Here is a 16492-nt window from a genome sequence, read left to right as displayed (position 1 = left end):
TACTAAAAAATGAATGACTAGTTATTATATATTCAGGATGTGACCCAAAGCCTAATGAAATTGAAAAGAAAGACGACAGTGAATGGTGATTTGGAGGCTGAGAATCTATTTCCTTCATTCTCAATTGATTGAACAGTACCCAAAGTTATGTACTGTTATACGATGTGAATTCAATGGAAAGCTAGGCTTTTAGACTTTTAATTTAATGTATCATTATGGGCATTTCAATATTCATGAATTTCTGATTTTTAAATTTCTTTTCTCTTTTTTTTTTCCCTTTCAGGCAAGCCCTGCCCCTATAATTGTCAACACAGACACCTTGGACACAATCCCTTACGTAAGTATTAATTTTTTTAATAATATATAGAATTTGTTTATTTTCCCGCAGAAACTCTATTCAGTATTGCATAGAAGTTATAAACAAATCTTACAATTAATCGTGTCTTTTACAGTTACACGGTTAATTCTTTTCTAGAAGAAGAAATCAGGAGTGATAATTGCACTCAGGTGAATTATAGCATATTATATACACATAATTTGTAGTTTAAACTTCAACACATAAACTGTAACTTACTAAAACTAGCCTTTCTTTGAAAAAAACTGATTTCATTAAGCATTTCCTCCTTACCAGTAATATAAAGTATGAATATTTCCTTTTAGAGCACCATGCACCTTCCTAGATTATTAAGAAGATATCTAGATGCACACTGTAATATTAAAATGGTGCAAACAGCTCTTCATTTGTCTGTCTATATTCCCTTTGTAGATGAAAGCTATTATTGATAAATAACAGCACAAACTAGATGACCTCATATTTTCTTATTAGTCTCTTATTTTTATGACTTCTAGAAAAAACAATTTTACCCTAAAATAAATGCATGTTTTCATTAGAGTTAAAAAAAATCTGCTTTTCTACAAGCATTTGATATCATTGTCGTTTTAGACTGTAAAAGCAACTATGGTTGAAGATGAAGGACACAGAGAAAGACAAAGTTAATACATAATAAAGAGAGTAACAGGCTTAAATGATTGGAGGCAAGAAAAGCAAGTAGTACGAAGCTAACCAGACAGTATCTAATCTTTCTCCTTGCATACTCTTAGTTATGTTTTTAAAGCTGATAATTAATGCCTCTCATCTGTCGTGTTTTGTCCACATCTGTTTCTTATGATACCAACGCATAAGCCTAATTATTTATCCACCTACACCAATCATATTGCTGGGTTCTGTCTTTTAGAAGACTATTGATGAGGAAGTTTAATAGGGGTTGTCCTGGCCAGCTTGTTTGTTTCTGACAATTCATAAAACTTAGAAATTATTGTGCAGGACATATAAAGATCACAGCCGAGAGCAATTTAGAAGAATGACACTGTTGTAAAGCAGAAGAGAATTAAATCCCTTGTGGGGAATTTCAACCATTGGGAAGGGTGGAAAAGTTAAATAAAATTTCTCTGTTCATTTACATTCAGCTTTCTTAAAAGGCTTCCTACCATTTCTAAGTCTGTTTTCCTTCCTAACATCAGAACCGTCTGCTCTGGTCTCACTTTCAATAGGTCTGGCTTTTCTTCTGTTTTAATGAGACATTTTACACTTAGCATTCTCTAGGTCTACCAAAAGGGACATTGTGAGCCCCAGTTCTCATTTCCAGCGCTGGACCTGTGCCCAGGATACTCTGCAGCTATGGTGTTAGAATTCCTAAATACAGATGCAATTACACCAGTGACAAGATGTTCAATCAATATGATTTATTCCCATAACACAGTCTATCAATAGTTATACACTTTTATATCACTTTTATACTAGTGTTCCTTTCTCTTAAAAAAAAAAAGGACAAATGACCAAATACATTCAAGAGAAATATTGACAGTAGACTGAAAAGTGCCTGTGGGCTGTTTCAGTCTCCAACACATGATGTGAACTAGATAAATAAACAGAAGGTGCTTGTAAAAATAGACAATTCTGAATTAGTCACCTTGCTCTTACTCGGTGCATGGGAAGAGTTATGTCCCTTAGATATGGGACACAGCAGAGCTACCAAAGAGGGACTTATTTAGACTAGGCAATAAGGAATGTCAAGGTGAAGCATATCTGCTGAGTCCAAGCCAACATAGTGCCCCAGAGGACATGGGGTCTTTGCTTTACAAATAGGCATTTCTTTCTGATCAGGATTTGTATGCGTGAACATGCTCCAAAATGAGAAAGACAGACAAACGTGGACAAATGACCTCTTCCTCCAACCTAATATTTGGGAGAGTGAGCTGGGAGACCTGTTTTTTCTTTCTTGCTCCCAGGACTATTTCAGTTTAGTTTGGTTCAGTTTCATTTGATAGTATTTCCTCTGCTAGGAGGGTGCTGTAGTCACTGGGCCAGATACATGTTTGCCTGTGTGTGCATCCCCTCCTGGCTCGGTGAACTTTTCAAAACAGGTTTACAGACAGTAAGTGATGGGTTGACTCTGCTGTGGGGCAGGGAGAAAATACAAGGAAGGCAAGAAGAGTTGTATATTGAGATAATGACAGTTTAGTAGGAAAAGCAAAAGCTGCACGTGCAGGCAAAGCAAAATGAGGAATTCATTTACTACTTCCCATCAGCAGGCAGATGGTTAGCCATTTCCTGGAAAGCAAGGCTTCGACATGTGTAGCAGTTACTTGGGAAGACAAATGCCATAACCCTGAATGTCCACCCTTCCTTCTCCTTTCCCTGAGCTTTTATTGCTGAGCACGACTTCATATGGTATGCAATATCCCTTTGGTCCGCTGGGGTCAGCTGTCCTGGCTGGGTCCCCTCCCAACACTTTACCCACCCCCTGCCAACTTGCTGTTGGGGGAGGAAGGGCAAAATGGGAAAGAGAGAGCGCCTTGATGCTGTGCAAGCTCTGTTCAGCAATAGCCAAAACACTGGTGTGTTACCAACATTGTTTCAGCCACAAATCAAAGCACAGCGTCATATGGGCTACTATGAAGAAAATAAACTTCAGCCCAGCCAGACCCAGTACAGCCTATAATACCCTGTGGGGCCTATAACACAGCCTACACCACCATGGGGTGTTAGTGGGGCTTTGTCTCTCTCTTAAATATTTGAAAAGGCAGAGGAAAATCTTCCAAAATTGGATGAGCTAAGTGTATGATAAAGCAGCCATCGTCATATCATTTATCTTACAGGAAATATAATTTAGCAGATATGCCCTAAAGTATTGTTTTCAGACAGGTCAGCTCAGAGAGATAACAGAAAGCTAGATTTAATTATTATTTTGAAACTTGAACATGAGTCAAGCACCTGCCTTTTCAGCACTGTCAGGACTTCCAGACATGCCTGGAGGAAGACTGTAAATGCCTAGGGACATCTCTGATGAATGTTTAAGTATTCTTAGAGTTAGCTAGCTGGTTATTTAAGCTTCTGAAAGGTATCATTCTTTTTTAGTTACCACAAAAACCCATGTAACGCTATAGGGACAAATTATTTTATAGATCAGAGAAGCCAAGTTCCATTATGATATTTTCTGTCCAAAGCTGAAAGCAGCCATGATGTAAGTGGGCATAGAGTAGCCGATCCTCCCTCATAACTGTAGCATGTCTAAAACACCCAGCAGTGCTGATCTTTGGGGCTAGACTCATCTTAGATCCCTGCTATTCAGCTCCTGTTGTCAAGCCTCAAAGCATATTTGGAGTCCAGGAAGCCTCCTATGGGGGGAACAGGAAGAAATTTTTAGATCTTACCAATAGGACCATGTTTCCTATGATCACATTCTTTCTCTCATATCCTGTTTTTCTCTAGTCTTAGATGCTTGTCCTTTAATTCTTTCATTTGAATGTGTATTCCACAAATCTGAGTACCATTTGTCAATTAACTTGTTAAATAAAATTAAAAGGCAAGTGGGTATATACACAAGTGATACATCTCATGAAAATTTTTGACATATTAGTTTTTGATTTCTGACTCTTGGGGCTTTTTAAGATGCTTTTCATGAAAACTGATTAATGCTATCTACTTATGTTTTTGCAAAAAAAATGCTGCTTCAAAAAAATAAAATATATATATTTTTTACTTATATTAAAACCTAATTTTTCTTAAATAACTATAATTTTCACTGTATTTACTATAACAAAGTTAAGTAATCCACTTTATGCCGTGTAGAAATTATTTTCAAGTTTTAAACACTGGAATAAGCATAAATTTGCAAATTTTGGTGAATCAAGATGGTCTTGATTACTTTTCTCTGACATTAGCCACAACTGATAGCCTGATAGATCCCTAAATAAGGTCAGGCTATTTTCAGTGTTGTTACATACCAGATGGAGACTTCTCATGATTTCATTTAGCTGTTGGCTCAGCAGCGCGAGACACCTGTCTCATTGTTTGGTTTTAAGAAATGTACCTTCAATGCATTTCCATTTCAATAACAGCTCTGCTCATCCTCTCTGCCATCTTCCTTCAAAAATTCCTGACTGTTTTCAGAGAGGTGGGCTCACAGCAACGATTAGCATTCACAAAGCATTTTCAAACCTAATGTTTCCACTGGTCCACCAGAGAGAAATTTCCTTTTTACAGTTGGTATACAACTGGTAAACTGCGTGATTTGTCTCATTAACATTCTAATGATTTAAATTCATGTAATTAAACCTTTTGATACTGTTGACATTCTTCAAACCTTTCAACTCAATAGTTTGGGGAAAAAAAAATCATCCTGTGAGGGACTGTTTTTCATCAGTATGCTTTTCTTAAATGAGATAAAAGAAGGCCTTATTCTATCATACTGTATGTTATTCCTTATAATTTGGGCCTGCAGTTAATAACAGAAGAAACAGTTAATTAGCTTTGTTTCTAGGTTCAGAGGCTTGAAAACTTTGGCTTGCCAAGCTTTGGACGTGGGAATAAATTTGATAGGAAGCTTCGATGGTACAAAACGAATTATTCTGTGGCATTTTAAGCACAATTAAACATTTGTGGGAGTTTGTTTGTTCTCTATTCTTTGGCTGTAAATTTTAGATCTTTTTGTATAATGAGAAGCATTATTTTAATAACATATGAATCATCTCAGTTTCTCTGTTGCACAGAATAAGCGTTATTTATTTCTTTTTTAGTTTCCAAAACACAGCTCCTGCACAGGGAAGTGTGGGGACCATGATGATGCCAAAATGGGGAGGTTAGGAAACTTTTCAGCTTTCTTCTCTGTCATCCCAGTCAGCCAGCGCAACCTGGATTTAGCACATTAGAAGGAGGTACATAAAGGCATAAACAAAGGCTGCAAAGAAAAAGAAATTCTTCCTATTCTGACTGTAAAAAGAATGGGGAAAATTTGCAAATTTCTGAGAGACAGTCAGTGCTCCAAAGGCTTTCATTGGGTAATATGAATGTAGGCACAGCCTAGACCTAAATAAGTAAATTGGAGGAGGGAGGTGGCCTTATATAGTTCTACAATAAAACATAAGTCATGTGGCATTACATAGTGAATATTAAATTTCATATATAACTATGACTGATGAGCAAATTTTTGAAGACAATGGTAATAGAGGAGTAAAGAGACATTCTTGTCTACAAAGATACAATCTGTATTTTCACAAAAGTAGGGAGCTCTTGGATTTGGGATTTTTTTATTAATGAGTGTATTAAAATATATAAAAATATCAACATATAAGTATATATTTTCCCATTGACTTCTCTTTAGTATAAATTTGTTGCTTCTTAATTAGTTTGATCACAGTCTTGAAAGTCAGATTGCACATCTTATTATCTCGAATGACTTTTATGTTTTCCAGATTGTTAAACACCAGTTTTGTTTTGTTCGTTGTTTATACTCATCTTTCAGTCTGTCAGTTAATGTGGATTACAATGGAAAAGCTAAATCTGGTAGAGCTCTGTGCTAGTTTTTAAAAGCTGCATTGTCTTGCCTTCTCTGTTTTGGCCCTTGAATTGTATCACAACAATGTTGTTTGCCCTGGCAAATGCTGCTGTGTTCTGCATGTCATCCTTTCTGCAGTGGGATAAGAGATTTTTCTTTTATAATAGCAGTATTGACATGATTGATTTAAATCCTGTTTATAAAATACTTTGAGATCATTAGCGAAAAAGGTACTACATAACACAAGACTAATGAACTAGCATAAAACAATTCCCCTTCAACACGCAAAGATAAAAATATCTTCATCCTGCTATCTGATGACTTAATTGGATTTTAGTATGATGGATAGCAGAAAAATATGTTGCTGCTGTCCGAAACCCAAAGCAAAAGTACAGAATTAATCTTATGAATCTAGTTTATTTTGCCTCTATATCATATCAATTGCTTTTCTACCTGAAAATCAATATATTTCAAACCTTTTCTTTTAAAATATACTGTTTTAGAAAGGAACATCTTTACAAAAGGGGCCAAAGTGATTTTGGAGTAAAAAGTCAGTGTTTTTACTGGGTTTTCCTTTTAAATTCTGGATGCAATTTTGAATATTTAAGCCTCATCAAAGACATAATTTTTAACTAGAGGGAAAAAAAATTCTTTAAAGTAAAATAACTTCAAGATTTGGGAGGATTTCTTTTCTTCTCCTCAGGAATGAGAACTACTTTGCATATTTGAGTGCTACATATCACCTTACATAAAAAATCAGAAAAGCTTCACTATGTCTGGATGCAGGTAGAAATATCAACATCCTGTCAATCTATCAAGTAAAAGCATCCCCTGGTCACATATCTAATTACTCCTTCACACTTTCATTCTGCTAAATTATAATACTTTTCAATTACCTGTGAATAACCCTAGCCTTTAGATTCAATCAAGAAGTTCCTTCTGTAGACACTTGATTGAAACATTGCCATTAGCGGACTGGGAGAGAGGAGCTTATTGAACTGTAAAGAGAGCACATCATACACTTGTCCGTGTCCCTTTGCTTCAGGTGGACGCAGCATAGAAAAAGTGTAATGCCTCATACTTTTTGGATTTGGACTATTTAGAGTGCACGTACTCTTAGCATTTTAGTCCAGATCATGGGTGTGCTTGAGAAGCAAATTCCCCGCATTTACCAGTCTTTAGTTCACACACTGGAGCTTATGAAGCAGGCTTTCTGACAAAAAACGAAACTCGACAACAGGCTTCTGGATACCCTCTGCCCACTATCAGGCAGTCAGTTCTTTGGGTGACACTGAAGTAAACCCCCTGAAAGAGGCGCCGCGCTTTGCTTTTGCGAAGTCTGTTCCGGTTGGGCCACTGCTCTGATCCTCGTAGCCTCTACTGTGGGGAAGCCAGCAAGGCACTGTTCTATCAGTTATTTTTATCACTTTGAGAAAAATCATATACACTTTTGTGGGTGTAGGGATGTGTGTACATACCCCTCCTCTACACCCAGCTATATTTCATTTTTAATTTGTCCAAGATAATTTGTCCATGAGGTTGGTATGTGCTGCAGAATGCAGAGTGTCTGTTAGAGCTGTTTGAAGCACTTGGAGATTTGAGTCAGCCTAGAATTGCACGGCCTGAACTGACCTAAATTAAATGTAGTTTGAATTTGTTTTTGTCTTGCTCTCCCTGGCCTTGAATTAGCTTTTGCTTTTGTGTCATTTTTGATATATTACACTACAGACCCACAGTTAACATTACTGGATTTTGTAGCAGCAAGCTAAAATCAGTAAGATCTGTGGGTTTGCAAGGATCCAGTGGTTAACATAACCTCTTGAAAATATGCTTTTATAGTACAATCCATGGTCTTAAGCCATCAAACCCATTGCCTTCCATAAATGTTTCTGTTCATTTTAGTTGGGGTTTTTTTTGCATAAAAGGCTTAATTGGGATATATATTTAAGAAGTTAATAAAGCTCTTCAAGTACACAAGACTATTTTTCCACGGCAATAGCTTTATTCTGAATTACTTTGTCATGAAGTCACAGTTCTGAACTGAATTGGGAAATAGAGTACAAGTGAATAATTACTTATCTATAGACTTAATTTCTTTGTGATTTGAGACAATGGTGCTTGTAGGTAGATTTCACTGTATTAGAAAGGTGTAGAACTTAACTGAAAGCTGTTTTCAAAAGTGAAAGAAGAGTTAGCACAGATGTCATTATCTTAATTGTTTTAATTATACAAAAGGAAGAAAGAGCTTTCCCGTTCCATAAGACTTCATTTTGGAGGACTTCAGACATTAGTTAGGCAAAATTTAGAGTGCTGTTGTCAGAGACAGACGTATTCCTTTGACCCTGGATAACCTAAGAAGTAAAGAGAAAGTAACAGCTCAGTATTGAAGAGAAAACTAGTTTTGATGAAAAGTGGAAAAGAAAAATGTTGGTTTCATGCCTTATTGGAAATGGAAGGGCTTAATTTCTGTGACGCTTTAGTCCTTTAATATAAGATATATCTGAAATTTATTTTACAAGAACCCTTCTTTGTAATTTTAAGGATATTTATTTTTTATGTCTACAATTGATTGATGTTTTGCTTTGCAAACTACCTCTTAAAGTTCAGCCAAGGCAAGGTGGTTGTTATCCTGGCAGTACGTAATGCAACATTAGTAATAACATTGGATAGAAAAGATTTCCTTCCCTTATAGTCTTTTATGTATTGCTCTTAACATTATCCACTGCAGTTTTTATAGGAGGGGTTTTTCACATTATTTATGCTAACTTTTTAAAATTTTAGAATAGCTGTACTGCGTCCTTACTCTTTTCCTATAGCAATATAAATAAATCTGAATGAACACCATTTTGCTTTAATAAAAATGCAAAATTAACCATTTAAATTCTCTCTCATTTTCCCCCATTGTTAGCCAGGGATTAGCTGGTCCATGCCGTAAAACTAACACACCTTCAGCGCAGTTTCAGGAAACGTTCTGAAGCAAAGTCCCTACTGTTGCAAGTTGTGAGTGTTGAATGTTTTGGAATGTGACTCATTTCTAATCCATATTTTACATAATAAAAATTCATGCTACTTTTAATATAGTGATTTGGTGAATCAACCTCAATGGTAAATTATATTTTTAATCAATGTTTAGATGACCTAGCTTTCTGCATATAGTAGCAAACCCAAATATACCACAGATAATATCTGTTTTCCTGATCCTAAAAATCCCAGCTCTCATAATTTTCTAAAGAAGATTGACTTAGTTTGAGGGTAATAGAAAGTAAAGATGCACACATGAGATAAATTTCCACTTTGTGGAGATTATTAATAAAAAGAAATGACAACTGAAGTGAAATTTTTTGTATCTTACATTACCATATTCAATCAGCTGTCGAGTGATTTGTGCGTGTAAATTGTTCTGCATGAAGATGGCAACAGTTTAAATCTTTGGATTCTTTTTAGTCATAAATTATTTGTGCTGAATATGTGATGTTTTCTGTTAGCTAGGCAGAAAACTTCACTTTATTGGATTTTGGCAAGTGTGATTGTTTCATTCTTTACACAGCTTAATTGGGCGGTAGTGTGGTCATAACAAAATTAATCTTGTCTAATGTCCACATTCAGGACTTAGACTTTGCAAAGGTAATGGAAAGGTGAGCATAGCACACTGGCTTTATCTTGAAACTATTGAGCAATAATAATTTTTCAAATAATGCGCAGCATACAAGGTTGATTAATCACTCTGATTTCACCATCACCTTTCTCCTTAGTAGAAGCAGATTGCTGTTATCTTAATAGTGGTCTTTCTTACTCTATAAATTGTAAAAGTCCCCAACTGTTCATATGACCTCCTGTTATTCCTCCAGAGGAGGACAAATGTAATTTGCAGCTGGTGCTTTCAATACTGTTTCATTTCTTTTTAGAGGCATTGTGTATTACTTTGAAGTTTGTTTATAAAATAAGTCGGAGAAGTGCTCCTCTTTCGTTCTCCAGGCATTTGATTTTCATGTAGAAGGACACAAATATATTCTAGTTTATGGAACATTTTTTCATATACCTTGACATTGTTGAAAGATGTCCATCTTTCTTTCAAAATAGGGACCAATTTCCAGGAGCCATTCTCATGACTTAAGGAGTCTGATCTCATCAATAAGACAGGTTGGCACCCCCCAATCTCATCAATAAGACAGGTTGGCACCCCCCAGTCTCATCAATAAGACTGGGCACCCCCGTTTCAATTACATGTCTCAATGAAGCTTATATGCAGACCTATTGGCGGAAAATAAATGATACTTGACTTTCTACCCAATTCCTGAATTCCACATCTTTTTGATATTTGGCTGTACCTAAAACCTAGTTAATTTATATTTTGTAAGCATTCCCCTGCTTTACTAAAGTTAAAGCTTTAACACTGTATATAGTTTGCCATCATATATACTTTGAGCACAGTTTCTTACTTCCAGGTCTCTTTCTAGCTGTTGTTCTTTCCCTGCCAATTCTTAGTGAAGAATAACTCAAAAAGATTACGAGAATAGCTTTCCCTGTCACATTTTTAATCTTTCTGCTTTAGTGAAAATAGGAGGTACATAGCAATGAACACGAGCCTGCAAAGTTAAGCAATTTTTTTCTCAGTTTAGCCTTGCATTGTGTTGTAGTCTGTGATAGCAAAACTTACTATATCTGCAATACGTGTTCATGAATTATTACATGACGTTAGGGGGTTGCTGAGTTTGGTAGCTGGATAGAGGCGAGGCTGCTGCAACTCCATGTCGCAATGTCCAACCAGTAGCGAGGCTGAGTGTGTATTCCCAGTAAGCACACATGAACAGGACACGTATACACGTATACACATGGCTGAACAGAACAACACAGACGCAATCGGCACTCACACAAACAAAAGCACCACCAATGGCCTCATCGTGTGTCGTTCCCCCACCCCTCATATGTATGTATATATACATATGTACAGTGTGAAACCTGCCAGTAGCTGGATTTAAACACTCGGTCAACTCAGTAGAGCTGGCTCCAGATCCTTGTTGTCCCAGATGCTGGCACCTGGGTGTGCAAGCCCTTGAGGCTGCAAGCCCTCTCCAGCTGCTGGTACAGACCCCTTTGCACACACCAACACACACACACACAGTGGATCCCTCCAACAACTGAGCTTAGACACACGGTCCATCCAGTAGCTGGCCGTGGATCCTTGCTCTTCCCCCTGCACAGTAACACACACGCACGGGTGTCTCAGTCAACCCTTGGATCCTAAAGTCTCTTGGGCAGTTGTCATGGACCCCTTGTCCCTCCAGCAGCCAACTCCTCCAGTTGTCCCACTCCCAATTACACACACGCCCCTGGCTTCTGACTGCATCACCTACTCACCAGCTAGCCCAGCTTGACATTTGCTGGCAATCATCCACTGCCATACACACCCGCACGCACTCCAGCTGCTGGTGCCACAGACCGCCATACCCATACACACACACACACAGAGAACAGAGCACCCCTCACCCAAGAAAATACGTAGAAATGGAGTTTAATAGAAGATGTGACAGACAATGCTCAGCAGGCACAGGGCACGGACAGGGAAGTGCACTGACCAGCCTTGTTTACATGTGACTGGCCCCTTTTATCTCTTTATCCCTCTGTTTTCCCATTCTTGTTCCTCTCCAAATCACCTTTATCCCTCCTTTTTCCAGACCTTCAGTTCCTCCCCTAAAAATCTCGTAAGTCTTGTTACAACGCCAAGATGCTTGTTCCCCCAATGTGTCCCACCCCCATAGGCAGTGATACGCTCCCCAGTCCGTAAGGTGCTCTCCAGCTGACCCATGGTGCTGGGTGTCACCCTTAGCCCATGGGGATGAGGCTTCCCTGGGAGGGGATGGGTCTCTGACGGGGTTATAGGGGTTCCACCACCTGCCCTTGTGCCTCTGTGCTCTTGTGTGTGTGCTCACCTTTGATGGGCTGATGGCTCCTGTGATGAGCCTGCGAGCAGCCAGGCAGGGTGTTATTTGGGCTCCCTCACCTGCCACTGACTCTCTGTGTTCCCTTCTGGGGGTGCAGATGAGCTTTTATCACATATCCTAACACAACATATTCCAACTATGGGATGAGGCAGAAAAAAATGTAATCCTGAAAAATAACACATCTGTGGAGCAGACATTTTAGAGCATGTACAGTGTAGCAAAGCCCAGGAATGCCTGTTTAGTGGCCTTGTGGATATTAGAGCATTTGATGTGCAGGAGATATATTATACACATATCTACCTACGATGATCACTGACCACTAACTTTATTACATATTGGTGAGATAGGAACCAGAATATTTTCCAAATCTCTGCTGCCATATAGTTTACAGTTCAGATGTGGAAATCCTAGGTTTCATTATGTCAGGAAACATGTGGAGAACATACTAAAGATACTTCATATAATTGGTAAATTATGCTCTACTTCTGAATAGGGATGATGCAATACTTGATATTTTAAAGTGGTATTGCCTAACATTAAATATTTTCAAAGTATTTCTGCATTGCAGTTGTGCATTTTAGTGTATTAAAAATATTCTTAGAATATTTTTTCTGCCATAGGTTTTTTCCCAACACTGCTTTCTTAATCTGAGGGGGTTTATTGTACAGTACAAGCTTTTTGTGCTTGTTTTAAAAAGCATTATGTGTCAGCATTTTTCTCAAGCTTTCTTTTGGCTTTTTCCTTAGTGCTTCAGTAAAGCATCTCTGCTGTTGTATGCAGTAGTTAATAGATAACCTTGAAAGCATAATCTTTTTTTTTTTAGAATACCGAGGTAATGCATAGAAATTATTTCAGAAGTAACATTTCAAGATTTCATCTTTGTATAGGAAATTAAACTGAAGGTGGATGAAAGTGATTTTTCCCTCTCTCCTTAGATTTAAGTTGAAGAAATTTTTATGAAAAACTGAAATTTCTCTCAAACTGATACAAACCAGTTTTTCCCACCAAGAAAGCTGAGAAGCATTTGGAACAATTTGCTGAATTTTGGCTAGGCTTAGATTGTGACTGGTGATGATCAGTTGTGCTGTATTAGCTGCTTCTCAGGGTTTGCACTGTCAATCCCTGTGAGCAAGAGTTACATCAATTTTCTTTCCCTGAGCTTGTGAGGAGGAGCAGAAAACCACTTTGATTTTGTCTTAGCCATTCAGATTCTCTTTTATTTTTTTTCTGCAGCAAAATTAATTGGGCATGAGGGAGCTGTTCTGCTATGCTTTTAGATGTAAAGTGCAAAGGACTATGGCTCCCTGCCCATACATACACTAAAAAGTCTTCCAAGATTTTAAGAGAAATAGTGAACCTTTCTGCTGGTGTAAAAATATTTGTAAAGCAAGTGATTCACGTGTAAAAAGCTTCTCCTGTGGAATATATGAATGTTTCTTTATAAATGTACATGTACTTTATTTATGTGAATATTCCTTATTTCTCATCTTTATTATCTGTGTAAGTATTTTCTTTACCTTTTCAGGTCTGCTCCCTCCTGCAGGTGTAAGCACATCCACAGATGAATAAATGTGACATCAGTTAGATTCGTACAAGCCCAGTGACACCAATGGGATTGCACCAGTGTTACTGAGCGTACAGTTTAGCCTTCAGTACTTGTTCTAGAGTTAACACATGAGAAGAAAAGAATTCATTGTGGATTGTTCATAGGCAATGGGGTGAGAGAGCAGGGAAGGGAGTATTAACTCTCAAAGGTAAACAAAGGTACAGGGAGACAATTTTAGGCATAAAAATATGAGTCAGAGTACGTTGTCATTTAACAAATTGCAAGGAACTAGATTATGTTGGTTGTATGTTTATTTGAGGAAATGGGGCATGCCCATTATGTATATTATATATATTTAGTTATATGATTGCTACATAAACATGTCATGGATATCAAAGAATGTAGTAAATTATTGCTGTTCTTTCCTTGCCTTAAATTTTCCCAGTTAGTATTCTATTGATTTCTCCCTAAAATGGAGAGAAAATTTTATCTGAAGTGCTTAAATGAATCAAACAGCCCACAGTTTATGTATTCATTTCTGCCTTTTAAACACTTTAACTACAGTTACCAACCTTTTAAATAAAATTATGCAAATTACAGTATTAAACATTATTAAAATAACCTTGTAAGTCCCAAGTAACAAGTACTTCATAATCTTTGTTGATGAAATAAGGTCAATCAAGCAACAGCAATTTTCCATTTTTATGTATCATCTTGTGCATAGAATGAAATATCACACAGGAAAATCATTTCTAGAAATGTATGAACTGTTCAGACTGTTGAAAAGTTTGATGGATTTTCTTCTAAAACTGAAATGGACCAGAGATATAGGAACCTGACAAACTGAGAGTTTACAATAACTCATATGTTAGGCTGTCAGCAACGGCAGAAGCACAGAAGAAAATGAAAGGCAGAGTGACTGCGAACTTCTGAAGCCATATAGCAAATGACCTGAATTGCACAAGAAAGAATGTAATTTTGTGGAAAGAAATGACTGTATCCAGTTCTCTGGAATGCACTGTTTCAAATTCCTGCACTGATGTATATTATAAATTCAAGATAAAGAAATGTAAGGAATTTAATGAAATTATTTTTTTAGGATGCACATCCTAAAAGTCTAAAGTGTCTCTATATAGTCAGTGGGCAGACACAGGTTCCTCAAATGGGAATTCCATCTGAAGACTGAGGCACATGGCATAAATCGCCTCCTCTTGATTCCTCTCTCCAGTGCCTGTAAAAAAAAGCCTAGATGACTGCTTAACTTAGATTTCTACCTATTAGATAGCTAACATGATGGCATATGAATTTCTCTTAAAGAGAGAAGGTTGTAAGTACAAAAGCTGAAATTTGCTTTCTTCTTTTGTTGATACTAATTTTGTACAACTTGGAAGTACTAGCCTAAACGGAATTCACGCATGGATGTAAGTTCATTTCCATTTATGTGAACCCCATTTGAAATTATGATGTCTGCTTTGATCTCCTCCATGGATTATGCTTATGAAACTGGGAGTTCTGCGATGGGCCTGCATTAGGTGTACCGAGTGCTTACACTTACAAGCATATAGGCACTTTTCTTCTGTGGTGTATATGGCCAACCTCAGAATATGGACAAAACGAAGAGAAGATTAAGGAAAATTTGATGGCTCATGTTGTAAAAGACAGAGTGTTATCACATACCACATAAGCTAAATAAAATAACAAGAATATCTAGGAGGAGGGTATCAAGTTATATGTTTTTTGGACTGTAGAAAGTGCCAGATCTATGGAGACAAAACAGCTAAAAAAATTCTAGATCGTTGCTGAATATGGAAAAGGATTGCGAGGAGTGAGAGCAGCAAGTAGGGGAAACCAGAAGAGAATCTCTCATTTAGACGAGATTTTGAAACTATGGTTAAGCAGGTGAAGCATATTAATGAAAGGAATCAAGGTACATGGAGTGTATGAGTGACTTAATAGGAGTTGTGGGAGAAGATTGTGTTAAAAGTTTAGTTGGAAAAGATGAGAAGGTGGAAAGCTAATCATGAATAATCCTTTGGATGAAGTGGGATTAGATAAAGTATGTTCAATTCGGTATGTATGTGTGTGCATCTGTATGTGAGAGAAAAAGAAAAGAACAGATTTGGAGGTAGTATGAAGGAAGAAACAAGTAAAAAACATGAAAAGAATGAAAATCAGAGGAAGCAGTGGAGGCTGAGGTGGAGACATGAGAAGCTGCGACTAGTGCTAGGGGATGGTGATACACAAGTGATACAGAAAACATGATTTTGTTCTGAACAAGATTTGAGAAATAAGGTAGGGTAAAATGAAATTAGCGATTTGGGAATCAACCAAAGAGTGATAATGGTTACTTGCTAAATGTGTATTTTCTCCAATAGAATGAAAACAAGAAAACCAAGGGCAACAGTGAGGGAGGAAGAAGGAGAGGAAAGGATGAGTATGGTACTCAAACAGTGAAGAAGAAGGCTGACTAAAAATTAAGACCTGAGAAGGATATAGGAGACATCTAAGAAGAAAAGAATGAGCAAAAAAAGCACCCTTTGAGCAGGTTACAAGTTGATCATGACTGTGCGGCAGATCTTTACAGGTGTTGACCAAGAGCTGGCTTTGGCTTCTTGGAGCTCTGCTAATCGTGTGTTGAGGGTGATATCTTCCCTAAAGGATGTACAATGACTGGTGGTCGAGGGCTCTGTAGGCATCTGTGGAAGGATCCACAAATCAGTTGCACATATACTGTAAGACCTATTCCTGATAAAGTATAAATTTCTTTCAAAACCATGTAGTCTTTCACTCTTCATTCTTCACACCAGAACGGTCGTATTATGACAAGAAAGTTTTAGGTTATGGTAAATTTTCATTCAAAGAGCTTAACATATTGTCCTTGTTTCCTAAAGGAAATATGGGTGAAAAGAAGGAAGTGGGTTTAATTATGCACTGTGATTAAAAATAGATGTGGGGTATTTTGTATAAAAATCCCATAAAATGCACTGACTCACTTTGATAAAGAATATTAACATGAAAAACTTTCTGGCAGCCTCTTTAGGACAATTTGGAAACACAAAATCACCATCTTCGTAATCAGAGAGCACAGGAGGCTGTTTTCTGTATGTTTATATGCAGTGTGAAAGGAAACTTTTAATGCTTTTAGAAAACAATATCTAAAGTACATC

General features: G+C 37.3%; 1 protein-coding gene across 21 annotated transcripts in view; it reads left to right on the top strand.

Moving 5' to 3' along the window:
• DLG2 (discs large MAGUK scaffold protein 2) overlaps positions 1-16492 on the top strand; it is a 1063600-nt gene that overhangs the window by 634257 nt on the left and 412851 nt on the right. For all 21 annotated transcript variants that reach the window (XM_076328370.1, XM_076328369.1, XM_076328371.1 and 18 more), the window contains one exon: positions 284-337. In XM_076328370.1, coding sequence (XP_076184485.1) covers positions 284-337 — 54 coding nt within the window. The remainder of the gene's footprint in view (positions 1-283; positions 338-16492) is intronic.

The sequence above is a fragment of the Aptenodytes patagonicus genome, chromosome 1 (assembly GCF_965638725.1).
Source record: "Aptenodytes patagonicus chromosome 1, bAptPat1.pri.cur, whole genome shotgun sequence".
NCBI classification, from domain to species: domain Eukaryota; kingdom Metazoa; phylum Chordata; class Aves; order Sphenisciformes; family Spheniscidae; genus Aptenodytes; species Aptenodytes patagonicus.
This window is presented reverse-complemented; position numbering and strand designations above follow the sequence as displayed.